The 27,320-nt window shown below is 40.1% G+C and overlaps 1 protein-coding gene and 1 long non-coding RNA gene across 5 annotated transcripts in view; both read left to right on the plus strand.

The window, feature by feature from the left end:
- The first annotated feature begins 228 nt into the window (after nt 1-228).
- Nucleotides 229-954, plus strand: LOC133559897 (uncharacterized). Of its 2 annotated transcripts, XR_009808316.1 has the most exons (5): nt 229-347; nt 433-498; nt 652-723; nt 782-832; nt 910-954. It is a non-coding gene; the product is annotated as an uncharacterized LOC133559897 (long non-coding RNA). The 2 variants fall into 2 exon arrangements; XR_009808315.1 differs by having other exon boundaries at nt 229-498.
- A 13,903-nt stretch (nt 955-14,857) lies between these two features.
- Nucleotides 14,858-27,320, plus strand: part of pcdh7b (protocadherin 7b) — a 264,981-nt gene continuing 252,518 nt past the window's right edge. Inside the window, exon 1 of one of the 3 annotated variants that reach the window (XM_061913584.1) lies at nt 14,858-18,778. In XM_061913584.1, the coding sequence (XP_061769568.1) occupies nt 15,710-18,778 (3,069 nt within the window). In that variant the 5' untranslated portion in view covers nt 14,858-15,709. The remainder of the gene's footprint in view (nt 18,779-27,320) is intronic. The other 2 variants (XM_061913583.1, XM_061913582.1) reach the window with 2 other exon arrangements.

A 27,320-nucleotide genomic window follows, 5' to 3' on the forward strand; every position in this document is an offset into this window, starting at 1 on the left:
GGAAAAAACTATCGCAGAACACAGTGTCACGTAGCAACTGGTCTTTACGGTCGTTTGAAACAACAGGTCAGTTTGGGGGACAAAAGGAGGGTTCAGTTTTTACTGACCTCCCATCTGACAGTTTAAATGTTTATGACCGTTTGAATCAACAGGTCAGTTTGGGTACAAAGGAGGGTTCAGTTTTTATGGGAGCTTGAGAATTTCGTATGAATAGAAACTTGGCCACCCATTTGACCGTTTAAATGTTTACGACCGTCTGAAACAACTTCCATACCTCACGAAAACATATTTAAACAGATGGAGAACTAGAGCAGAACACAGTGTAACCGCGATTTGCAAAATGAAAGGTAATTTCTTTTTTTTTTTTTTTCATTCCTTGTAACACGTCTGTTTAATGTTACTATAATAAGTATTTATTCGAACTAAAAACAGTCGAACATCGAGTTGAAATTCACCCACCACCAAGGGATCTCCTAACAGAGTCTCCAATCCTTTTGTGTAAGTACCGATTTTTTTTTTTTTTTACTGTATTCATTTCATTACCTCCGTTTTTACCACATTATTAGACAATGGTTTAACTCCGTTTAAGCATTAAACGTTAAAAGCATTGCACGTGTACGACGATGTAATACCTTTTTTTTTTTTTAACAGCCGATGACGACGAAGTGAAAGACGAAGAACTTTGTTTGATCGATCTTACAAAGTTGGAAGATGATTATCGAGGTGTGTTTAAACCTTCGAATTATTTAATATTGTGTGTATTCATTATTTTGTTTTATAGAGGATTCGCCGGAAGAGACCAACGCGATCCCTTTAACCCAATCGCAGTCTGGTGAGTCAAATAATTCTCATTTTTACAAGAAAAAAACATGCGGTATACGATACATATATACATATATTTACTTACAGATTTTCCGTTTACATCTCTTGCTCACTGGTCTCCCTTAACGCTGGAGGGTCCGTCAACGGCCATTCAGGCAGAGAAGGCTTGATTGCGCCAAAGACTCCAGACATCGAATCCTTGCTCCGTGGGGAAATCATCGAAAACGACGGTGAATGTCCAACAGGCACCCGCTGTAAGTTTTTCTCGTTTTCTGTAAGCTTTTTAAGATTCTCAGGAGCTTTAAAGAGCTCCTCTCATTCCAATGTCTTTCGCTCAAATGAATTTCGCGCCTAAGGGGAATGGGCGGGGACTGATTCCGGAGGTGGGCGGTTGTTTCCGCCAAGCAACCTTCTGGTTGAAATGGAGTGTGGATCAAGATGGATCCCTACTCTATATTCTTTTATTTAACCCAATGTTTTTTAAATACGTGTATAATGCTTTATATCCTATGGGTTGTGAATTCCATCCTACAATATCTTTCAAGGAACCCAAAGAATGTTACCACACCTCCCGCTTTATTTATTCTATAGATTGCCTGAACTATTTCATAAACTAAATCTTGTCTTGTTTCTGATGCTATGTTTTTTATGCTCATCAATGCACTGTTGGACTGCGAGCACACAACTACTTTCCTTGCTTTGTTTTCCTCTATCCAGTTAACTGCCATATAAATTGCTACCAATTCCCCCGTAAAAACAGATAGTTTATCACTGATTATTTATTTAATACTATGTTTCCTTGTGGGATAACTGCTACAGCTCTTACCTTTATTTTTTTTTATATAGTTTTTGATGCATCCGTATATATCATATCTCAATCCATTTTTCTATCCGGTAACTATTTAAATTTCTATTCTTTAGTAATTGCATGTTTTCTTTTGGGTTATCAAACATCCACGGTGGTATTGCAGGCATTGGTACTGTAGGACTAACTTTAATATTGTCAATTTTAACTTTATTACATATGTCTCCTATAATCCCACCCAAAACTATTCTTTTTGTTTTCTCTTTTTCTTGGCAGATTGGTAGCACTGGACAAAGTCGGATATCCTTGCTTGGATCCTTTTAAAGTTGCCCGATAAACTGCTGAGAGTTGATCTCTCCTCTTGTCCAAAGGTTTTTCGTTCATTTTTACTTGTAATACTGGCACTAGGGTTGATGTAGTAGCTCCACAACATAACCTTAAAGCCTGTGACTGGATCCGGTCTATTTTCCCAAGTCATGTTTTTGAAGCAGATTGGTAAATAATGCATCCGTAATCAATAACAGATGGAATTAAAGTTATAAATATATACATGTATTGTTTTCAACGTTAACCTATCAGCCCCCCAATCATTACCCCTCAAAGACCTCATTATATTTAACACCTTTTTACTTTTTCCCCTATTTTTTTATTTTCCGGAAGGAACACTCCTGAAGGAATAAATAAAGTACTATCTAATCTAATCTAATCAAATCTATTTTGCTGATGTGGGTTGACTAGTTCATATTTTTATCAAACCATATTCCTAAATATTTAAATACTTGTACCTCTTCTATATTTTCACCTTAGAGTTTTTATTTGGAGCTTGTTTGGTACTTTTGTCTTTGTAAAATGTATGACTTTTGTCTTTCCAACAGAGAATCTTAAACCTCAAGCCGTTCCTCAGTCTTGAACATTATTTACCACTTTGTTAGTTTTTTGATTATTTCTTTTGACTCTAAATAATATACTAGTCTTTCATTAATCTTTTTTTTTTTCCATTACTTTTCCCCAAATTTATAATTTCCTGCCTCTTCCGGGTCTTACCCTGACTTGCATATTGGAATTGTTACCGCTAATTTTCCCCTCTGCCGGTCATTCTCCTTCTTCATATATCCTGTCATATCATTTCAAGACCACTTCTTTGACGATGCCACCTAAGTTTTGATCATTTGATAACCCGCTAGGTCTTTCCCCGGTGACGTATTTTTAACCTTTTTCAAAATTCGAACCATTTCATTCAAAGAAAATGTCATATCCATAGTGTTGGTAAAGCTATTAACGTTGTCTTCCATCATTTCCCCAATATTTAAACTCATTGTTTTTTCTCTCTTTTGTTTTTCCACATTTCTCAAATTATCATTACTGTGCACTTTAACACATTTTTTTTGCTAAAGGTTCTGCTGTTTTCTTTACCCGTGACTACATCTTCTTTAATAAATGTGGCACATCATCCTCTTTACCCTTCATTCCTATCTTTACGAATCGTTATATATCCTTTTATTATAAAGTTTAATTTTGGCTTCAGCCCTGTTTCTTGAATACAAATTATACGTGGTTTAGTTTTCATATTTTTAATATATCCCTTTAATTCATGTTCGGTTGCTATCAAACTTCTGGCATTCCACCGGACCATTAACAGGGTGTTGGAATGTGGTAACATGACTCCGTCACGTCTACTCTCCGTAGTACAGCTTGCACCCGGTACCAAGATAGTTCTTTCAACAACTTTGATGCTGCTTTGACAATTATTTTGATCTTCTCAGTCTTATTTTTACTTTCATTTTGTATCAAAGCTGAGTTGTGCTCTCTGGTTTATTTTGCAAATGAACCGACAGAACATGATCATGTACAAGACTCGCCTACCCACAATGCACTGCAGCCCAACGCTCCTGGTCGGATGTTTTTTTTCGGGGTTCATGGAGAGATGCGGTAAAGAGTGGTAGCCAAGACACACGGTCACACACGGTCACACACGGGTCACACACGGTCACACTCGGCAATTATTTTGACCTGGGGAGCAGATATAGAGGAAAAAATGTGTCTGGGGGGCCGGGATATCTGATTTTCAGGTACAAAAAACTTCACAATGACACAAAATAAACACAACAGTTAAACCTCACACTAAAATCAAGACATTGACTTGTACGTTCAAAAGACAGAATAGAACAAGTCAAGACATGCAATGCCATCTACAAAATGTTATGTAAATGTTAGTCATTACACACGCGGCTATGGTTTTGATGTATTTGTTACAGACATGTTTACGTCAAGTAACATCACATGGTTCATTTGCACCTTTCAACAAATCTGAAAGGAATATTAAGAAGTAAAACTTATATTTAATCCTACCTCTTCTTTGAGCACACGGTGACTGTACATACGGGTCGAAAAATGTTGACCTAATTCAGCATTTCTCAAAGTGTGGGGAATAGAGACATGACAGGTGGGGCGCGAGGAAAGGGAGGACATTTTTTATTTTTGATTTTTTTTTACTATGCTTTCATTTTCTATACACACTGTAAATCACTTTGTGATTCTGTCTGTGAAATCCGCCGTATAAATAAATGTAAATTACTTATTTTTCCTGTAGGCTTTAAATTTCTCGGCAGGAGCGAAAGTTTGACAGACATAGCAACAGTAACTTTTGCAGGCAGGGCTAAGAGGAACAAACTTTCGCGCGGATGGGTAGCAGGCTAATGTGCGGACCACAATTACACAAAATGGATACATTTGCAACTCGCACCTCAAAGGTCTGCGGAGAAACAAAAATATGACGGGTCTAATCAACCAAAAAGTCAACCTAAAAGAAATATGGCGAAGGGTATCTTGCTCTTGGATTCACGGCAGCGGAGGTGGGGGCAGAGGAGAGACCCCTGTGTGTTCTTTGTCTAAAACGGCTAGCAGCAGACAGCATCAGGCCCAACAAAGTAAAGAGACAACTCGAGACCACACATGATGTCCAATAAATTGTTTTGTTGGGGCGATGGGGGTAGGTGGGCCTTGAGTCTAAAGTGCTGATGACAGAAAAAAAAAAAGTTTGAGAAGCCCTGACCTAATTGTACGGATCTCACTTTAAACGGCAAACCGATCATTTAAATGTTTTCACTTTGAATATGAAACGAGGAGTAAAATGTACAATGTACAATATTATCAATTATTTCACAAGGACATGTTTTAAGGATATTGTACAGTATAATTAAATCTAAAATGAATGTGATCACTTTCAGGATCATTTTATTTTTAGCCAGTAAACAACTGTTATGTACTTTTGAATCGGGTTTTCCCCTTTAAATAACAAAAATTATAGAATTTTACAATATTCATTATTATTAAATATTAAATGTGCCAACTAGTTTTACGGCATACATCATCCCCCCTTTACCCATTTGTTAAAAGACGAAAGTTGATGCGAACGCCTACGTGCTGTCAGAAAACTAAAAGAAGAAGAATGCCTTTGTGCAATTACTGCTAATAAATCAATCAATAAAATGCATCAGTCAAATAGTACAGGCAACTTCGTTAACATGGAGCCACAGACAATTTCATTCAAAAAGTCCCAATTGCTAACATAAAGATACAACAACAAATAAAGGCAAAGAAGGCCTAGTAGGTAATTACAACAACAGACAAAGTATTAAAAATATCGGTCCAATAACTGCACAGGGATGGGCAGAGCCAAAACATGTGTAGCAAGTAAGCTGGAGACTGTTGACACTGAAATAAGGCTATATGTGGCACAGATACAAGATTTATAAACTCTACTTAAACCCCCACTTAAGAACTTTCAGTTTTGGTTTATATTGGCCGCACCAGTGAACCAAAGCGATGGCGTTTTCCAAAAGGAAAACCACATTACCATGAGGACTAGCGCATATAGCGTCCAACTGACACGATAATGCCACAATGATTCTGTATTACTGAACTTTCCACAGTAGGAACCTACATTCGTTTCTACCACTTATTCCCTTTTGGGGACGTGGGGGTCGCTGCGCCTATCTCAGCTACAATCGGGTGGAAGGAGGTGTACACCCTGGACAAGTCGCCCCCTCATTGCAGGGTCAACATAGATAGACGGACAACATTCACACCAACCTACATATTTTACTCAAACCTTATATTTGCAGTTTGAAGTCACTGCATTGTTTTTTCCTTGTACAGTTCTTTTGAGTTTGTTGCGTGGTTGGTCAGTGTGGAACTGCAAAGTATCGCGCTGGTGGGTATTTATTGCCACCACACAAATTTCCAGTAGCTAAAATTAGTATTATTATTCTGATTTGAGCATTGAAAGTCACTTACTAGTTTAGCAGGAACAGATCCAAAGCAGCATTGGTCTAAAATCTCTTGTCTTTTGACCTCACGCAAGTTAGTGAAAGTCGTGCCATTGTTGATCCTTGATTGTCCCTCCCTTTTTTTTTTTTTTGAAAACCCGATTCAAAAGTACATAACAGTTGTTTACTGGCTAAAAATAAAATGATCCTGAAAGTGATCACATTCATTTTAGATTTAATTATACTGTACAATATCCTTAAAACATGTCCTTGTGAAATAATTGATAATATTGTACATTGTACATTTTACTCCTCGTTTCATATTCAAAGTGAAAACATTTAAATGATCGGTTTGCCGTTTAAAGTGAGATCCGTACAATTAGGTCAGGGCTTCTCAAACTTTTTTTTTTTCTGTCATCAGCACTTTAGACTCAAGGCCCACCTACCCCCATCGCCCCAACAAAACAATTTATTGGACATCATGTGTGGTCTCGAGTTGTCTCTTTACTTTGTTGGGCCTGATGCTGTCTGCTGCTAGCCGTTTTAGACAAAGAACACACAGGGGTCTCTCCTCTGCCCCCACCTCCGCTGCCGTGAATCCAAGAGCAAGATACCCTTCGCCATATTTTCTTTTAGGTTGACTTTTTGGTTGATTAGACCCGTCATATTTTTGTTTCTCCGCAGACCTTTGAGGTGCGAGTTGCAAATGTATCCATTTTGTGTAATTGTGGTCCGCACATTAGCCTGCTACCCATCCGCGCGAAAGTTTGTTCCTCTTAGCCCTGCCTGCAAAAGTTACTGTTGCTATGTCTGTCAAACTTTCGCTCCTGCCGAGAAATTTAAAGCCTACAGGAAAAATAAGTAATTTACATTTATTTATACGGCGGATTTCACAGACAGAATCACAAAGTGATTTACAGTGTGTATAGAAAATGAAAGCATAGTAAAAAAAAATCAAAAATAAAAAATGTCCTCCCTTTCCTCGCGCCCCACCTGTCATGTCTCTATTCCCCACACTTTGAGAAATGCTGAATTAGGTCAACATTTTTCGACCCGTATGTACAGTCACCGTGTGCTCAAAGAAGAGGTAGGATTAAATATAAGTTTTACTTCTTAATATTCCTTTTCAGATTTGTTGAAAGGTGCAAATGGAACCATGTGATGTTACTTGACGTAAACATGTCTGTAACAAATACATCAAAACCATAGCCGCGTGTGTAATGACTAACATTTACATAACATTTTGTAGATGGCATTGCATGTCTTGACTTGTTCTATTCTGTCTTTTGAACGTACAAGTCAATGTCTTGATTTTAGTGTGAGGTTTAACTGTTGTGTTTATTTTGTGTCATTGTGAAGTTTTTTGTACCTGAAAATCAGATATCCCGGCCCCCCAGACACATTTTTTCCTCTATATCTGCTCCCCAGGTCAAAATAATTGCCGAGTGTGACCGTGTGTGACCGTGTGTGACCGTGTGTGACCGTGTGTCTTGGCTACCACTCTTTACCGCATCTCTCCATGAACCCCGAAAAAAACATCCGACCAGGAGCGTTGGGCTGCAGTGCATTGTGGGTAGGCGAGTCTTGTACATGATCATGTTCTGTCGGTTCATTTGCAAAATAAACCAGAGAGCACAACTCAGCTTTGATACAAAATGAAAGTAAAAATAAGACTGAGAAGATCAAAATAATTGTCAAAGCAGCATCAAAGTTGTTGAAAGAACTATCTTGGTACCGGGTGCAAGCTGTACTACGGAGAGTAGACGTGACGGAGTCATGTTACCACATTCCAACACCCTGTTAATGGTCCGGTGGAATGCCAGAAGTTTGATAGCAACCGAACATGAATTAAAGGGATATATTAAAAATATGAAAACTAAACCACGTATAATTTGTATTCAAGAAACAGGGCTGAAGCCAAAATTAAACTTTATAATAAAAGGATATATAACGATTCGTAAAGATAGGAATGAAGGGTAAAGAGGATGATGTGCCACATTTATTAAAGAAGATGTAGTCACGGGTAAAGAAACAGCAGAACCTTTAGCAAAAAAAATGTGTTAAAGTGCACAGTAATGATAATTTGAGAAATGTGGAAAAACAAAAGAGAGAAAAAACAATGAGTTTAAATATTGGGGAAATGATGGAAGACAACGTTAATAGCTTTACCAACACTATGGATATGACATTTTCTTTGAATGAAATGGTTCGAATTTTGAAAAAGGTTAAAAATACGTCACCGGGGAAAGACCTAGCGGGTTATCAAATGATCAAAAACTTAGGTGGCATCGTCAAAGAAGTGGTCTTGAAATGATATGACAGGATATATGAAGAAGGAGAATGACCGGCAGAGGGGAAAATTAGCGGTAACAATTCCAATATGCAAGTCAGGGTAAGACCCGGAAGAGGCAGGAAATTATAAATTTGGGGAAAAGTAATGGAAAAAAAAAAAGATTAATGAAAGACTAGTATATTATTTAGAGTCAAAAGAAATAATCAAAAAACTAACAAAGTGGTAAATAATGTTCAAGACTGAGGAACGGCTTGAGGTTTAAGATTCTCTGTTGGAAAGACAAAAGTCATACATTTTACAAAGACAAAAGTACCAAACAAGCTCCAAATAAAAACTCTAAGGTGAAAATATAGAAGAGGTACAAGTATTTAAATATTTAGGAATATGGTTTGATAAAAATATGAACTAGTCAACCCACATCAGCAAAATAGATTTGATTAGATTAGATTAGATAGTACTTTATTTATTCCTTCAGGAGTGTTCCTTCCGGAAAATAAAAAAATAGGGGAAAAAGTAAAAAGGTGTTAAATATAATGAGGTCTTTGAGGGGTAATGATTGGGGGGCTGATAGGTTAACGTTGAAAACAATACATGTATATATTTATAACTTTAATTCCATCTGTTATTGATTACGGATGCATTATTTACCAATCTGCTTCAAAAACATGACTTGGGAAAATAGACCGGATCCAGTCACAGGCTTTAAGGTTATGTTGTGGAGCTACTACATCAACCCTAGTGCCAGTATTACAAGTAAAAATGAACGAAAAACCTTTGGACAAGAGGAGAGATCAACTCTCAGCAGTTTATCGGGCAACTTTAAAAGGATCCAAGCAAGGATATCCGACTTGTCCAGTGCTACCAATCTGCCAAGAAAAAGAGAAAACAAAAAAGAATAGTTTTGGGTGGATTATAGGAGACATATGTAATAAAGTTAAAATTGACAATATTAAAGTTAGTCCTACAGTACCAATGCCTGCAATACCACCGTGGATGTTTGATAACCCAAAAGAAAACATGCAATTACTAAAGAATAGAAATTTAAATAGTTACCGGATAGAAAAATGGATTGAGATATGATATATACGGATGCATCAAAAACTATATAAAAAAAAATAAAGGTAAGAGCTGTAGCAGTTATCCCACAAGGAAACATAGTATTAAATAAAATAATCAGTGATAAACTATCTGTTTTTACGGGGGAATTGGTAGCAATTTATATGGCAGTTAACTGGATAGAGGAAAACAAAGCAAGGAAAGTAGTTGTGTGCTCGCAGTCCAACAGTGCATTGATGAGCATAAAAAACATAGCATCAGAAACAAGACAAGATTTAGTTTATGAAATAGTTCAGGCAATCTATAGAATAAATAAAGCGGGAGGTGTGGTAACATTTCTTTGGGTTCCTTGAAAGATATTGTAGGATGGAATTCACAACCCATAGGATATAAAGCATTATACACGTATTTAAAAAACATTGGGTTAAATAAAAGAATATAGAGTAGGGATCCATCTTGATCCACACTCCATTTCAACCAGAAGGTTGCTTGGCGGAAACAACCGCCCACCTCCGGAATCAGTCCCCGCCCATTCCCCTTAGGCGCGAAATTCATTTGAGCGAAAGACATTGGAATGAGAGGAGCTCTTTAAAGCTCCTGAGAATCTTAAAAAGCTTACAGAAAACGAGAAAAACTTACAGCGGGTGCCTGTTGGACATTCACCGTCGTTTTCGATGATTTCCCCACGGAGCAAGGATTCGATGTCTGGAGTCTTTGGCGCAATCAAGCCTTCTCTGCCTGGAATGGCCGTTGACGGACCCTCCAGCGTTAAGGGAGACCAGTGAGCAAGAGATGTAAACGGAAAATCTGTAAGTAAATATATGTATATATGTATCGTATACCGCATGTTTTTTTTCTTGTAAAAATGAGAATTATTTGACTCACCAGACTGCGATTGGGTTAAAGGGATCGCGTTGGTCTCTTCCGGCGAATCCTCTATAAAACAAAATAATGAATACACACAATATTAAATAATTCGAAGGTTTAAACACACCTCGATAATCATCTTCCAACTTTGTAAGATCGATCAAACAAAGTTCTTCGTCTTTCACTTCGTCGTCATCGGCTGTTAAAAAAAAAAAAAGGTATTACATCGTCGTACACGTGCAATGCTTTTAACGTTTAAATGCTTAAACGGAGTTAAACCATTGTCTAATAATGTGGTAAAAACGGAGGTAATGAAATGAATACAGTAAAAAAAAAAAAAAATCGGTACTTACACAAAAGGATTGGAGACTCTGTTAGGAGATCCCTTGGTGGTGGGTGAATTTCAACTCGATGTTCGACTGTTTTTAGTTCGAATAAATACTTATTATAGTAACATTAAACAGACGTGTTACAAGGAATGAAAAAAAAAAAAAAAGAAATTACCTTTCATTTTGCAAATCGCGGTTACACTGTGTTCTGCTCTAGTTCTCCATCTGTTTAAATATGTTTTCGTGAGGTATGGAAGTTGTTTCAGACGGTCGTAAACATTTAAACGGTCAAATGGGTGGCCAGTTTCTATTCATACGAAATTCTCAAGCTCCCATAAAAACTGAACCCTCCTTTGTACCCCAAACTGACCTGTTGATTCAAACGGTCATAAACATTTAAACTGTCAGATGGGAGGTCAGTAAAAACTGAACCCTCCTTTTGTCCCCCAAACTGACCTGTTGTTTCAAACGACCGTAAAGACCAGTTGCTACGTGACACTGTGTTCTGCGATAGTTTTTTCCATCTGTTTAAATATGTTTTCGTGAGGTACGGAAGTTGTTTCAGTGCGTACGAATGTGTGTGTGTGTGTGTGTGTGTGTGTGTGTGTGTGTGTGTGTGTGTGTGTGTGTGTGTGTGTGTGTGCGTGTGTGCGTGTGTGCGTGTGTGCGTGTGTGCGTGCGTGCGTGCGTGCGTGCGTGCGTGCGTGCGTGCGTGCGTGCGTGCGTGCGTGCGTGCGTGTGTGTGTGTGTGTGTGTGTGTGTGCGTGTGTGTGCGTGTGTGTGCGTGTCCACCAAAAACTTCCCAATCCACGATAGATAACGATGAAAATATCGAGAAAGGGCTTCCGTCTCTTCTTTCTTTTAGCTGAAATAAGCAGATATCACCCATTTCGTATCTGAATACAAATCCAAAAGATCCCTCCATCCCGTACGCTTCCAAATCCCATTTCTCACGCAAAGATTCGGTCGGCGGCATCTGAATACGATTTAGAAACACTCGACTTTTTTGCGGAGCGTCAATGTAAGTTTTATTATTTTTATAAATCGAAACAGGCGTTTCACTAATCATGACCGAATCGAACAAAGTCTTTACGCTAACGTATAAAGCTCCAAATAATGACTAAGCCTTACACTGCCCTTTTGTACCCCTCGTGTGTGTGTGTGTGTGTGTGTGTGTGTGTGTGTGTGTGTGTGTGTGTGTGTGTGTGTGTGTGAAGTGCGTGCGTGTCCACATCTCCACACGTAACATTCCCAGCCATCAATACATCGAAATCTGGAAGTTGTTTCAAACGATCGTAAACATTTAAACTATCAAATATATGGTCACATGCTGCTCAGATGACATTGCTTTCTTAAAAAAACTGATCCCTCCTCTGTTCCCTGTCAGGTCTTAACTCCACCCTCTTCCTGGTTTAACCACTCCCACCGCAGGTCTTAACTCTGCCCTCTTTCTGTTTAAAACTCCACCCTCTTCCTGGTTTAACCACTCCCACCGCAGGTCTTAACTCCACCCTCTTCCGGGTAAGCCACACCCACTTGACCTTGATATTTGAACCTGACCTTTGAACCTGACCTTTAACCTTGACCTTTAACCTTGACCCCCTCATAAATCATTAACCTTTGAACTTGACCCCTCATAAATCATTGACCTTTGACCTTGAGGGTCATAAATCATTGTTTTATGGGGGGTCATAAATCACTTTTGACTAAAGGTAGGGACTTAACTTCTCTACAGTGGTTTCTAACTTTGTTACAGGTACCGAACCCCACCAGTTTCATATGCGCATTCACCGAACCCTTCTTAAGTGAACAATAAAAGTATTTTTCTTAATTTTAATCATTATTTATAAATATTAACCATGAAATTATGTTATTATATTAAATAAATACTAAAAGATATGTTTTACAAACAAAGTTACAGGAATGTACACATGATCCCAAGTTTGCATCTTATTGTGTGAATATTTTAGTGGGAACTAAATGCGATATCAGAAAGGGGTAAAACATATTTCCAAAGCAGGAACCCCACCCAGACATACACTACTATTACACAGCTCATGAAAAACAGTATTTTTTGTTATTGTTATTGTAATTGGGCCAAAATACTTAAATTAGAAAATAATCTCATGGAAATGACTGCTGTCATTTGATTATAATAATAAAACATTTAACTTGTTATTTAGTCAGGTTTGGGACCGGTGTTCTGCTGGTGTGGCCACAGTACATGTGCATGTCTAACGTCGCTAACATATGCTCCCCTGAATGCTCAAGGAGTTTTTGGTTTCGCTCACGCAAATGAAAAATTTGAGGGAACATTGTTTGGGGGTATCCATAATATGCCGATAGAGATAATTTTTTATGTACACGATGAGTCGGGTGTGTCTTGATCTCCATGTCGAAGGCTTCGCCGAACCCCTGAGGCCGACTCACCGAACCCCTAGGGTTCGATCGAACCCATGTTAAAGGCCTACTGAAACCCACTACTACCCACCACGCAGTCTGATAGTTTATATATCAATGATGAAATATTAACATTGTAACACATACCAATACTGCCTTTTTAGTTTACTAAATTGCAATTTTAAATTTCCCGGGAGTTTTGTCTTGAAAACGTTGTGTAATGATGACCTGTACGCAAGACGTCACAAGTTTTTAGGAAGTATGAGCGCTGCGCACACATCTAAAAGTCATCTGCTTTAATGGTATTATTATACAGTATTTTGGAGATCTGTGTTGCTGAATCTTTTGCAATTTGTTCAATTAAAATTGGAGAAGTCAAAGTAGAAAAAAGGAGTTGGGAAGCTTTAACCTTTAGCCACACAAACACACGGTGATTCCTTGTTTAAAATTCCTGGAGGTGAAACTTTACTATGGATCAGAGCGCGGTCAAGCGAACATTAATCACGATCGAATGTCAACCAGCAGGTTTCGGTGAGAAAATTGTGGTTAAAAAGTCGCTTCTTACCGGAGAAAATCTGAGCTTGTGCCGTCCATAGCTGCCTTCGACTCCCCTGAGACACTGGCGTCAAGACACCCGTGGAGACACACCTCCGACTATCAGGTACTATTTAACTCACTAAAACAGTAGCAACACAATATAAAGATAAGGGATTTCCCAGAGTGATCCTACTAAATGTGTCTAAAAACAATCTCGTTTTTTTTTTTTTCTAGTCCGTCGCTATCAATATCCTCAAACACGAATCTTTCATCTTCGCTCAAATTAATGGGGAAATTGTCGTATTCTCGGTCCGAATAGCACTTTTTGTTGGAGGCTCCCATTAAAATCAATGTGAATATGTGAGGAGCTGTCACGGCAAATTTCTTCCCTCCTACACCCCTCCCCCCCCATTTACTTCCGGGGTCATGATTAATACAGACGTTTTATTAATGCTATATTCTAAAAATATAACGCTATATTTTAAAAATAAAACGCTATATTTTAAAAATACAGACGTTTTATTAACGCTATATTATAAAAAATGTTTAAAAACAATTTACAAACACAAGCTACGGGATGACGCATTTACTTCCGGGGTCGCGGTTCCTCTTATGTCATCCCATAGCTTGTGTTTGTGAATTTTTTTTTTTAATTTTTTTTTTTATAATATAGCGTTAACAAAACGTCTGTATTTTTATAATATAGCGTTATATTTTTATGATATAGCGTTAACAAAACGTCAGTATTATTCATGACCCCGGAAGTAAATGGGGGGGGGGGGGGGGGTTGTAGGGAGAAGAAATTTGGCGTGACTTCTGCGACTTCTGGTAGAGACAGGGCTTTTCTCTTAGCACCGAAAGTTGCAAACTTTATCGTGGATGTTTTCTACTAAATCCTTTCAGCAAAAATATGGCAATATCACGAAATGATCAAGTATGACACATAGAATGGACCTGCTATTCCCGTTTGTATAAGAAAATTCATTTCAGTAGGCCTTTAAGAACCACTGTCTTAGAATCTGAGAAAATGTGAAAAAAGCAATGACAATTTATTCAAACATAACTCCTAAACCAAAAATGCAAAGTGTCTAAAAATTCCTGAAATAATGTAACTTTGTGAGTTTTACTAGAAACATGATCATTTTGTAAGTTTTGCACACACAAAATTATTATTATTATTATTTTTTTTTACTAATGGAGCTGTTCTCCCTTCAAGGGCGAGCGTGACTGTAATTGGTCGATAGAAGGCGCCGGCGAGCAAGGATACAATGCACTGCTGAAAATCCAGACCGACGCTTAACCACTCCTCTCTCCTCTCTCTTCTCATTGGTCTCATGCTCCTTCTTCTAATGCCAATTTACTGCGGTAAAGAGTTGCAGCGCAGACTCGAGTGGAGCGCCACGCGTGTAATAAGTCTTTTTTATTTATTTTTTTTATTTATATGGGATCACGTCGGATGCGTTCGCGGTCACACGCATCGGTCGTAGTAGTAACCACATGGAAACCCACAGCGATGCGCGCACATGCTGCACGGTCTTAGTAAAAAAAATAAAAAAAATAATAATAATAGTAATAATAAAAAATAATTATGAAGGCAATCCGACATATGGTCTGACAGCCCCCGGACCAGGAATGCCTGGCCAAGTTTACCGCGGAGGGGAGGGGGTCTGAGTGGGTGAGCGAGAGAGAGAGAGAGAGAGAGAGAGAGAGTAGGAGAGAAGGAGAGAGAGAGACGCAAAGGGAAAAAAAAGGAGAGAGAGGAATATCATTTGTGCGTCCCTCTCGTTGTGCTGCAGAGAAATGCAGCCGACACACGCTTGCAGGTGAGCGGGCAGGTTGCTGAAGGATCCACAAGGATTTACCTTTTTTTTGTTGTTGTTGTTGTTGCTGCTTTTACTCTGGAGCTGTGTTGCATCATGCCAAAAACTGCTCTCTAAAAAGTGACTTTGCAGGAGGAGAGCGGAGGCGGCTCACCAGCTTCCACAGTGGAGTGTGTGACTCGTGTGGACATATCACAGCGGGGGGGAGAAAAAAGAAACAAATCAAACGTGAGTGACAAGAGATGATGTGGACCGCTGGTACTTTCTGCTGGGTTTTTTTGCACGTTGAGTGATATTTATTTGTTGTAATTCATAAGAAAAGAGAGAGAGAGAGAGCTAGAGAGAGAAAGGGAAACTTGGTGCTATCCACTGCAGCAGGTAGGGATGTAGAAGTCTCACACATGTGGCTCCTCTCCTCGTGAAAGCAGCAATTTGTTCCAGAATCCACACTACGTTTCAATTAAAATTTAAATTTTTTGGGGGGGTAGGTCTTTTTTTTCCAGACGAGAACAATGAGGACTATCGGAGCTGTGGACTATTTGTACTATTGCATGCTCATCCTGCAGTTTGTGCACCAGCCCGCTGCCAAGCAAGTGCTCCGGTATCGCTTAGCTGAGGAGGGACCCCCGGATGTGAGGGTGGGCAACGTGGCTGCAGACCTGGGCATCGTCGCCGGGTCCGGCGAGGTGACTTTCACGCTGGAGTCGGGCTCTGATTTTTTCAAAATAGACAACATCACGGGCGAGCTCACCACCAACGAGAGACGGATAGACCGTGAAAAATTACAACAGTGCCAAATGATATTTGATGAGAACGAGTGTTTTATAGATTTTGAGGTTTCAGTGATTGGTCCAGCTCAGAGCTGGGTCGACCTCTTTGAGGGAAAAGTCATCATTCTCGACATCAATGACAACACTCCATCTTTCCCTTCGCCTGTACTGACTCTTTCTGTGGAGGAAAACAGACCCATTGGAACCCTTTATCTGCTGCCCACAGCCACTGACAGAGATTTTGGCAGGAATGGAATAGAGAGGTATGAGCTCATTCAGGATAACGTGGAGAACTCAAGGCGCTCCTCCGGGGATTCGTACCCTGGGAAGAGGAGATTTGAGGAGGGCGCGAGCAGAAGCAGTGTCTTTGAGCTGCAAGTGGCTGACACCACGGATGGTGAGAAGCAGCCCCAGCTCATCATTAAAGGGGCGCTTGACCGAGAACACAGGGACTCCTATGAGCTGACATTGCGCGTGAGGGACGGGGGTGATCCGCCACGGTCCTCCCAGGCCATCCTGAGGGTGATGATCACAGACGTGAATGACAACAGCCCCCGGTTTGAGAAGAGCGTGTATGAGTCCGACCTGCTGGAAAACAGCTCCCCTGGCACCCCCATCCTGCAGCTCAAAGCGGCCGATGCGGACGTAGGGGTGAACGGTCAAATAGAGTACGTGTTCGGGGCGGCCACAGAGTCTGTGAGGAGGCTGCTGAGGTTGGATGAGAGCACGGGTTGGCTAAGTGTGCTGCACCGCATCGACCGAGAAGAAGTAAGCCAGTTGAGGTTTACAGTAATGGCCCGTGACCGAGGCCAGCCTCCAAAAATGGACAAGGCCACAGTGGTGCTCAATATTAAGGATGAGAACGATAATGTGCCTGCCATCGAGATACGCAAAATTGGACGCATTTTCCTGAAAGACGGAGTAGCCAACGTGGCTGAGGACGTGGTGGTGGACACACCCATCGCCTTAGTTCAGGTGTCAGATCGCGACCAAGGCGAGAACGGCATTGTGACCTGCACAGTGGTGGGCGATGTTCCCTTCCAGCTCAAGCCAGCCAGCGAGATGGAGGGCGAGCAGAATAAAAAGAAATATTTCCTCCATACATCCGCACCGTTAGACTATGAGGCCATGCAGGAATACAATGTGGTCATTGTGGCTGTGGACTCAGGAAGCCCCAGTCTGGCCAGTAATAACTCTCTGATGGTAAAAGTGGGTGACACAAATGATAACTCTCCCATCTTTAACCTCAATGTAGTGGAGGTGTCATTCCCAGAAAACAACGCCCCAGGTGAGAGGGTGACAACGGTGGCAGCAATTGATGCAGACAGCGGGAAGAATGCTGAACTATACTATTCCCTCGACTCATCTGTAAATGGGATTTTCTCTATTGATGCAGACAGCGGCGATATCCGAGTAAACATCATTTTGGATCGAGAGCAAACAGAGCAATACGAATTTAAAGTGATAGCCAAAGATAAGGGTATAAACACCTTACAGGGCTCTGCGACTGTAGTCATCCTAGTGGCAGACAAAAATGACAACGAGCCAAAGTTCATGCAAGATGTGTTTACCTTCTATGTCAAAGAGAATCTGGAGCCAAACAGCCCAGTAGGCATGGTTACAGTCATCGATGTAGATAAAGGCCCAAATGCACAAATGAGTCTTTTTATTGAGGAGGAGGAAGACATCTTTTCAATTGAAAATGACACTGGGACTATTTTCTCAACACTGTCCTTTGACAGAGAGCAGAAAACCACGTACACTTTCCGTGTGAAAGCAGTGGACGGGGGCGACCCGCCTAGGTCAGCTACTGCCACCGTGTCACTGTTTGTTATGGATGATAATGACAATGCACCAACTGTCACCTTCCCAATAAACAGTTCCTACACCCTTCTACCGCCCTCCAGCAACATCAGAACCGTAGTGAGGACTGTTATAGCCACCGACACAGACACTGGCATCAATGCTGACCTCAAGTACAGCATAATTGGCGGGAACCCCTTTAAACTGTTTGAGATCGATGGGGGTACTGGCGTCATTTCACTGGTGGGTAAGCTGGAGCAGAAGCACTATGGACTACACCGGCTAGTGGTTCAGGTGAATGATAGCGGACAGCCTTCCCAGGCCACGACGACACTTGTTCATGTCTATGTTAATGAGACTCTTTCCAATTCCACGGTGGTGGAGGCGCAGGTGGCAAAGAGCCTGAGCACGTCTCTCAATACAAACATCGCCGGAGACCCCAATTACGACCTCAGCAAGCAGCGTCTGAGCATTGTCATTGGAGTCGTCTCCGGAATCATGACGGTCATCCTCATTATCCTGGTGGTGGTCATGGCCCGATACTGTCGGCCCAAGAATAAGAATGGTTATGAGGCCGGAAAGAAGGACCACGAAGATTTCTTCACGCCACAGCAGCACGACAAGTCCAAGAAGCCCAAGAAGGACAAGAAGAAGCAGAAGTCCAAGCAGCCGCTCTACAGCAGCATCGTCACGGTGGAGGCCTCCAAGCCCAACAGCCAGCGCTACGACGGCGTCAACGAGAAGTTGTCGGACAGTCCTGGCATGGGCCGCTACCGCTCGGTGAACGGAGGGCCTGGCAGCCCGGATCTGGCCCGACACTACAAGTCCAGCTCACCGCTCCCCACCGTGCAGCTTCACCCGCAGTCCCCTACGGCTGGCAAAAAGCACCAGGCGGTTCAGGACCTTCCTCCGGCCAATACATTTGTTGGCACCGGAGATAACATTTCTCTGGGTTCTGACCACTGCTCCGACTACAGCAGTCAAACCATCAACAAGTACAACAAACAGGTAAGAAGAAGCGTCTCCATGTTTTTTTTCCCTTCCAACCACCACTCTTAAACATATTCTGTTTTTTTTTTCTAAGTGTTTTGTCGAGCATAATGCATTCTGACAGGGCTAGTCTCAGTAGTCGTGCTTCCTTTATGTGCTAATGTGTGTCAACTTAGCAGTATTGATCTGTTTTGGTTCGGAGTGCCATTCACATGTATTATTGAAAGGGAGCGTAATGGTTTAGGTTAGTTCATTGAGGGGGTTTTGTTACCACTCGCCCCATCACCAAACTTTTTTTCAGTCACTGCTAATGTGTGTCAGAGGGTTGCAGACAGCCCGCATAAGGCTTTGATTTGTGGTTAATTTATCCCTGAGGCGGAGGATGGCTAGTGGCATGCACTCCCCGCTCTGACAAGGCAGCCTTTTTCTGTTGGGAGAAGAGAGACAGGTAGATGAACAGGTAGATGAACACACACGCTTTGTTTGGATTGTGCCGTCTTAAGTAGGAACATCTGGTCATTGGGTCATGCTAGCATTCCTTTCCACGGTCTGTTTCAATTTACTGACCCTGCACTGGCTTTCAATTTTTCATATTTTCTTTGACGTCACCTCCCATATTGTGTTACTTTCCGCTACCCTCTTATCTTGCTTTCTTCTCTCTGCCCTCCAGCAAGTCTTAGCTCCCTTCTGTATTGGCGAGGCAGAAGAAAATAAGAGGCACGACGACGTGTGATAGCGCAAACATTCTTAAAAGAATGTTGGAATTATAAAGAATTGATTTGTGAAAAAAAAAACACAACTGCAATTTTTTTGCTCCTATGTGATCTCCGTACCCTTTAATGGACCCACTCGTGTTCTTTGTTTTCTTCAGTCTCCGCCATATCATGCTTCTTTTTAATAAATTGCTTAAAAAAAAACAAACATAAAATCCATACATTCATTTACTACCGGCTTGTTTGTCGACAAACATAAACAAAAGAAAATATATTGGCCAAGCATTAATATGATATATATCTGTATAGATTGATATGATATATATTTGTATAGATATTTATCTATCTATCTATCTATCTATCCATCTATCTATCTATATATTCTGCGATGAGGTAGAAACTTGTCCAGGGTGTAGTCTGCCTTCCACCCGAGTGTACCTGGGATGAACTCCAAACCCCCCGTAACCCCGAGAGGAACAAGCTGCAGAAAAAAAAAAAAATAGATAAATAAAAAAAAAAATATATATATATATATATATATATAGATATATATATATATATATATATATATTAGGGCTGTGAATCTTTGGGTGTCTCACGATTCGATTCAGTATCGATTCTTGGGGTCACGATTCGATAATGTAATATAGCGATTTTTTCGATTCGATTCGATTTTCGATTCAAAAGCGATATTTTTCCGATTCAAAACGGTTCTGTATTCATTTAATACATAGGATTTCAGCAGGATCCACCCGTCTGCTCACATGCTAACATAGTAGATTTTTTTTTTTTAACTTTTGTAATTGTAAAGTACTATGTTTTATCAACTGATTGCAATAATGTAAATTTGTTTTAACTATTAAACGAACCAAAAATATGACTTATTTTATCTTTGTGAAAACATTGGACACAGTGTGTTGTCAATCTTATGAGATGCGATGCAAGTGTAGCCACTGTCACACTACTGTTTGTTTTTTTATTTTTATAAATGTCTAATGATAATGTCAATAAGGGATTTTTAATCACTGCTATGCTGAAATTATAACTAATATTGACACTGTTGTTGATAATCATTTTTGTTTCACTACTTTTGGTTTGTTCTGTGTTGTGTTTGTGGCTTTATTGCAGTTCTGAGTGTTGCTGGGTCAGGTTTGGTTTTGGAATTGGATTGCATTGCTATGATATTGCAAAGTGTATTGTTTTGTTGGATTGATTATAAAAAAAAATAAAAATTAATTTTTAAAAATCATTTTTTCAAAAATGAGAATCAATTCTGAATCGCAGAACGTATTCGAATCGATTTTTTCCAACACCCTTAATATATTTATATATGTATATATATATATATATATATATGTGTATATTTGTGTGTGTAAATATATATTTACATATGTGCATATCTATTCATATTGTAAGCGTGTATATGTACATTTATACATACACGCACATATATATAAATAGATATGTGTATATATATACATACATATATATATATACAAACATATGTATATATATATATATATATATATATATATATATATATATATATATATATGTTTTATATGAAAGCATGTTTTTTATTCCAGTTTCTTCAAAATAGCCACCCTTTGCTCTGATTACTGCTTTGCACACTCTCGGCATTTTCTCGACAAGCTTCAAGAGGTAGTCATTTGAAATGGTTCTCACGTCACAGGTGTAAATAGTCATGACAATAAAGAAAACACGTTAAAATGACTTTTGGCCTGCACTGTATATATATATGTATATATATATACATATATACATATGTGGTGTGGTGTGGTGTTGCTTTTGGATGTCATTTGCATAATTAAAAGGGCACTCCATTTGCCAAATGTATTGTGTGTCACTGTGCTCACTACTTAAATAATTATTTATTCAGCCTAGACATTAACCCTGCAATATGTTTTTTGTACGCTCTGAATTGTGTGTCATACTTAGCCAACCCTGACCATATTGCGTACGCATTTTTGACCTGTTATCCTGAGCGTGTTTGAAAGTCGCTTGTGTAGCTGCTTCTGATGTCCTGTTATCGCTATTAGAATAGAGAGTCGCAGGTGTGCTGTTAATAGTGGCTAAAGTCGGTATTTGTATGGGTTCAGGTTCTCTGTGGGAAGAGCTAGAGACACGCACAAGAAAGAAGGCCCTGTTCACGTTAGAGAGAAAGGCCCCTACTGTTCTCACAAGGACACCACAGCAGGGAGGAAGGCGGAGAACAATACTGACCATTCAGTGTAAACTCCGAGGTATGGAGTTGCTTTTTTTTTTTTTTTTCCCTGCCTCTGCGTCTTCTTAATCTTACAGTAATCGCAAAGGCAACCTCTCCGAGCAGGTAACCAGGCAACTGTGGGACTTAATTGCTCTCATATTTAGAAGAGTTGACATTTTAAAAAAATGTCATTGAGATGAGTCAGCTGTGAGAGGGGAAAAAAAAATAATGTTCAAGACATTTCCAGCTGATGAAATAACATTTACTTGCCGGACGACGAGCTAGTGTGCGCCACAAAACACTTAACTTCATTATTGTTAGCGGTTAGTAGTTTTCTCTCTGCCCTCTGTCAGAAAATAATTCAGTGGCGAGGTTTTGAATTACTTAGCCATCAAATTAGGAAAGGCCATCAGCTTTTGTTTTATCGTTGCACTTCAAAGAGCCTCGTGCCCACGTGGATCACTTTTAATCAGCGGTGATCCTCAGCAGTTTGTATTCTTTGCTCACGTAGCCAAGCGCCTGAAGGTGAGCAAAGCCTCGGACCACACGATTACATGGGTATCTTGCCTCGGAGTGAAGTGAGCAGACTTAGACATTGCCTTTCAACCCCATGTTCACCTTCCCGAATCGTTCCTTCCTGGCTGTGATATCCACCGAGTAGGGCCAGGCTACGTTTGATTTACATGGACAGACGCCTCCTACTGTAAGCAAATAGAATTCACCTGAATGGTTTCGTAACCACGGTCAACATAGGCCCTGTCTACATTCTCCTGAGAGGAATAATTATTTAGCCTACGCTCCGTGTCAGCCACACTAACCCATCGTTTAAGGTCCCCCACCTCGGATCATTTTTTACACGAGCAAGTGTGCCGTGTTTTTTTTTAATCTCTGACTCTTAGCTTTGTATGGACTCGTCGATTGTTTGTAAACTGAGTTCGGAGAAGAAGTGACACCAGAAAGACTGCGCCCCACACAGGAAGTGATGTCAGAAAGAACGCGCCACAGCCTGCTTCATAATAAAGCGGTTTTGTAACTCTGAGCTAACCAGTGGAAATATTGAGACGAGTCATCCAGACAAGCCCGTGTTTCCCCTTTTGTCTATACAGAAACTTGTGGAAATCACACATGAATACCTTAAGAGAAAGCGATTGCAGTTATTTCAGTTAAACAAAATTTCTTAGACGGCAAGAGAACTTTTGAATGTTCAGGTCAGCTGTGATTCTACGTACCAAACAACTTTGTCCATTTGTCGAAGGAGAGACAACGAGAATGCGGGCTCCCGTGGATGTGATAAAAAAAGGTAGCGCGTGCTATGTATTACCTGGCCGTCGAGGAAAGACTACGGACAACAGCTATTTGTCATGTTTTGTGGTCAAGTTCTGTTTTGGATTCATTAGGCACTGTTGTTTGTTTTGTCACCATGCCAACCCATCAGTTTTCACCTATTATGTGTTCACGACTCTCACGCACCTGATTTGTCTGGACTCACGCACTTGTCATTACTGCACCTATTTAAGCCTGTAGTTGCCAGGCAGTCCGCCTGGCAACATTACCCTCTATCAGCCTCTATACACCCTTGCTCCATGCTGATGATCCATGCTCTTTTCTCATTCCCCGTAAGTTTTGTTATTCATGTCATGGTTTGCAAGTTTAGTTTAATGTCCATAGTTTATGTTGTAGTAACAGTTTTGTTTCAGAGCCAAGTTTTTGTACCTCCTCTGAAAACGCCTTTTGTTTATACCCTTTGTTTTGTTTGTACTTTTCGAGTTAAAATTAAAGGATGTCATTACCTTCACGCCATGTCCGGTCCAGTCGTTTTGCACCACGGGAAAACAAACCTCACCAAAGTCCAGTTATTATCAAATCAGTTATTGTTCGCCATGTATGTCATGGACTCAACATCTAGGTCCAGAGTACATAAAGTCACCCAAAAAAAAATGGACAATGAAGGTGAAGGCAAAAGAGTGAGGAGTGTGCTGACCAGATATCTAGATCCCGAGACTGATTGATGTAAATGTTTGCTTTCAAGTGTCCATTAAAGATTTGATTAATTTATGATGGTTCAGGTGTGATTCACTACAATAGGGCCACACCGCACACTGGATATTGTTCAGATAAGTTCAGTTTAATTTAAGAACTTGCACACAAAGCAACACTGGAGGTGACTATGACGTGCGCATTTTCCGTGCATATGTACTAGGTCGCGTTGCCCCGGTGGACCGAAGGGGGTAGGGGGTCTTAAATGACCATTGTGTGTGTGTGTGGACAAGGATAAGGTTAGGTGGGATTTAACCTGGACAACCTTAGTGTAGAAGGGGGCCATAGACACAGGTATTTTGCCTGTGGTGTCATTTGTTTCAATGCACAAAACAACAACATCTAAACAGCCAGCAGGAACCACAGTACAACACTGTAAGACAAAGTGCGTTGCACATTCATTGCCAAGCATGAAACGAAGACAACGGTAAATGTCGTAAGTTCCAAAATCCATTATGTTTCTTTAAACATTCCAAGTCGTTCAGATGATTTTATCTGCAAGTCTGTCAGTCACCGGCCAGGTATATAATAAGGCAATTACTCGCTAGCAAGCTGTAGACTTCTACCATGTGATTGAAGACACAGGTAAGCTGTCACTGCCGAGCAAACAACCAACAAAATGTCAGCTTCACAGAGTAGAAAAAACAGGTGCGGTAGAAAAAAGGACATAATAATCTGTTCTCTATGTTTCAATTATTATCAATGTTTATCTTCGGTGGTGCGGTGTACTACCAGCTGCGGCAAAGTTGATAGAAACTGCTTCATGGATCTATTGTAGATGAATTCAATCAATGCTTACTCGGGCTTTTGTTTATTTGCTGAGAGGAAAATGGAAGCGCGAGCAAAGCCCAGCGGTGCTCATGAAAGTGCAGCAGGCAGCGATTTTGACAATCATTTGCTGTCGTGATTTGAATAGATTTGCTCCGAGACAATTAATAAGATGAGGCTGAGACCCACCTGATAAACCAACAACAATATTTTAGGATTTCTATGGATGACCGTATCAGTTCGTGGTACATTTCCCTTGCATACTATTAATGGTGTTTTTTTAACCGATGAACAACAAAGCCTCCTTCTCTGCCTATGATAAATGTGCTCAAGTTCCTCTCATAAGAAAAACACTCGTGATTGAAGGAGGCGACAAAGCTGCGACTCTCGACATCTGTCACGAAAAGAAAGACGTCGAGAGACTCCGGGAGGAGGGTGGACGCAGATAGGAAATTCAAACCCCGCACCACCTTGATTGCCCCGCAGGCTGCTGATTGCGAATATCTGTGTCGAGGACGCCACCTTTTCCCTTCGGATCTTCTTTCAATTCGCTGTTATCAAATATGGAGTTTTATTTCCTAGTAGACGGATGCAGTAGATTCACATCCGCAGGTTGCCTGTGCCACTCACAGCTATTGTGAGGCGGCCATATTGCAGACTTGTTTATCCTCAGTGATTGTTAGCGGTGGTTTGTACAGCAAATTGACTTTTACAAGGCTCCCAGGGTCTATGATGTGCTACACTGGCCGCAGTGTTTCCCCTCGCCCGTCCTTCTGTATCGACTGCAGGAGCTCAGGCCCAGCTAGATGGGAGCATCACTTAAGCTCCGCGGCGGTCCAACTCAGGGGAATAGCTGTCTGTCGGTGCGCCACATCGCCACACGGATCATACTTGAGGCTTGTTTGTGTGACTAATGGGCGAAAACAGCGGCGATCCGTATGCTGTGACACTGTACCTCATCAAAATTGCAAAAAATGTCTGGCTGAGTCAAACCCATTGTAGTTTCGTTATTTTGTTGTGTGGGACACGCCTGAGGCGTTTTCCCCTCTTGATAGTGATTCAAAAAGCTTGGATTTTGTTGATTTTTTTTTTCTTTTTGAGGATTCTGTTTACTTTCATGTTTATTGCCCACACCGGAGGAATCCCCGAGAAGAATCAAATGAATCACCCTCTGTCACCTGTGCTTACATGGGTCCAGGGTGTCAAGGTAACATTCAGAAGGGTCCGTGGCCCCTTGTCAGCAGGTTGCGATTTAAAGCCTCACCGGCACCCAGCCGTCTTGTCAAATTCGGCCTTCATGAAAATGAAAATAAGAGCCCGTGAAAGGTGATGGACATGTTGATCTATAATTTACCCTAAGTGCCACCCTTTGCTCTGGCAGCCAACTGAATATCTTGTCATCGTAAAACAAATTTATTTATAAAGACTGAAAATGTGATGAAAATGAAATGATTTAAAAAAATGTGATAAATGATGGAATATGTTCTATTGAAAATATACTGGTATTTCAAAATGATTCACTACTCCAATTAAACAAGTGTCTAATTAAATTGCTGACTAACATAACTTTAGGTTTTACATAGGTGCTCTACAGCTTAATAAAAGGTACATGACAGCTATACTTTTCTAGTCATGTTGAACAAGTGGATATGGATATAGTAGAAAATAGATGGATATGTATATCCATCCATTTTCTACCGTTTGTCCCGTTTAAGGTCATGGGGTGCTGGAACCTATCTTAGCTGCATTCGGGTGGAAGGCGGGGTGCACCCTGGACAATTCGCCATGTCTATATATATATATATATATATATATATATATATATATATGTGTATATATATATATATATATATATAATTATATATGCAGGGTTTCCCACACATTCATTCATTTGTCGCGGCCCGCCACGAAAGAATTACGGCCGCCACAAAAAGCTAAAAAAAAACAACAACAAAAAATTCCGGCTTTTGACTCGCTCGACCGCTCATAAAAGCAATGGGACTCTGTCTGTGAATGGAGCTTGTAGTTACAACTCCGGTGCAGTAGGTGGCGGTAGCCTACTATTCATTGTAACTCCGCAAATGTAATTATATTCCAACTCCACGTTCTTCTTGGTCATCGCCGCCGCCGCTGACACCACCCCCCCTCCCTGTCCCCCCGATGACACCACCACAAATAGATGCCTGACCTATATATATATATATATATATATATATATATATATATGTATATAATTATATATGTATATTTATATATATATACACATACATATACATATACACACACACATATATATATATATATATATATATATATATATATATATATATATACACATATATATATATATATATATATATATATATATATATATATACATATATAAATATATATATACAGACACACATATATACATGCACACATGTATATATACATACACACACACACACACACATATATATATGTATTTATATGTATATATAATATATATATATATATATATATATATATATATTCATGTTTTCTGTTGATGAGGTTTGGATTTGATGTTATTTTTTTCCCATGTTTGCAAACCCACCGTCCATGTCTGAAAGGTGATTGGCAGAGAATGATGAAGTCTTGTTGCGTCTGTAAAACCTGAATTGCGCCGTTTGTTACCATAAGATTGGTGATAAAATTTGAAAATAGCATCTGACATTGTGTGATATTTAATGGGGGCTACAATATATTATATTACTTTAATTTTTTTTCAAGAAAAAGAACAAACAACCTTATCTTCAAAGTGTGGTGGTAAAAAAAATGCTCCGGCGCGCCG

Source organism: Nerophis ophidion, linkage group LG10 (genome assembly GCF_033978795.1).
Source record: "Nerophis ophidion isolate RoL-2023_Sa linkage group LG10, RoL_Noph_v1.0, whole genome shotgun sequence".
Lineage (NCBI taxonomy): Eukaryota > Metazoa > Chordata > Actinopteri > Syngnathiformes > Syngnathidae > Nerophis > Nerophis ophidion.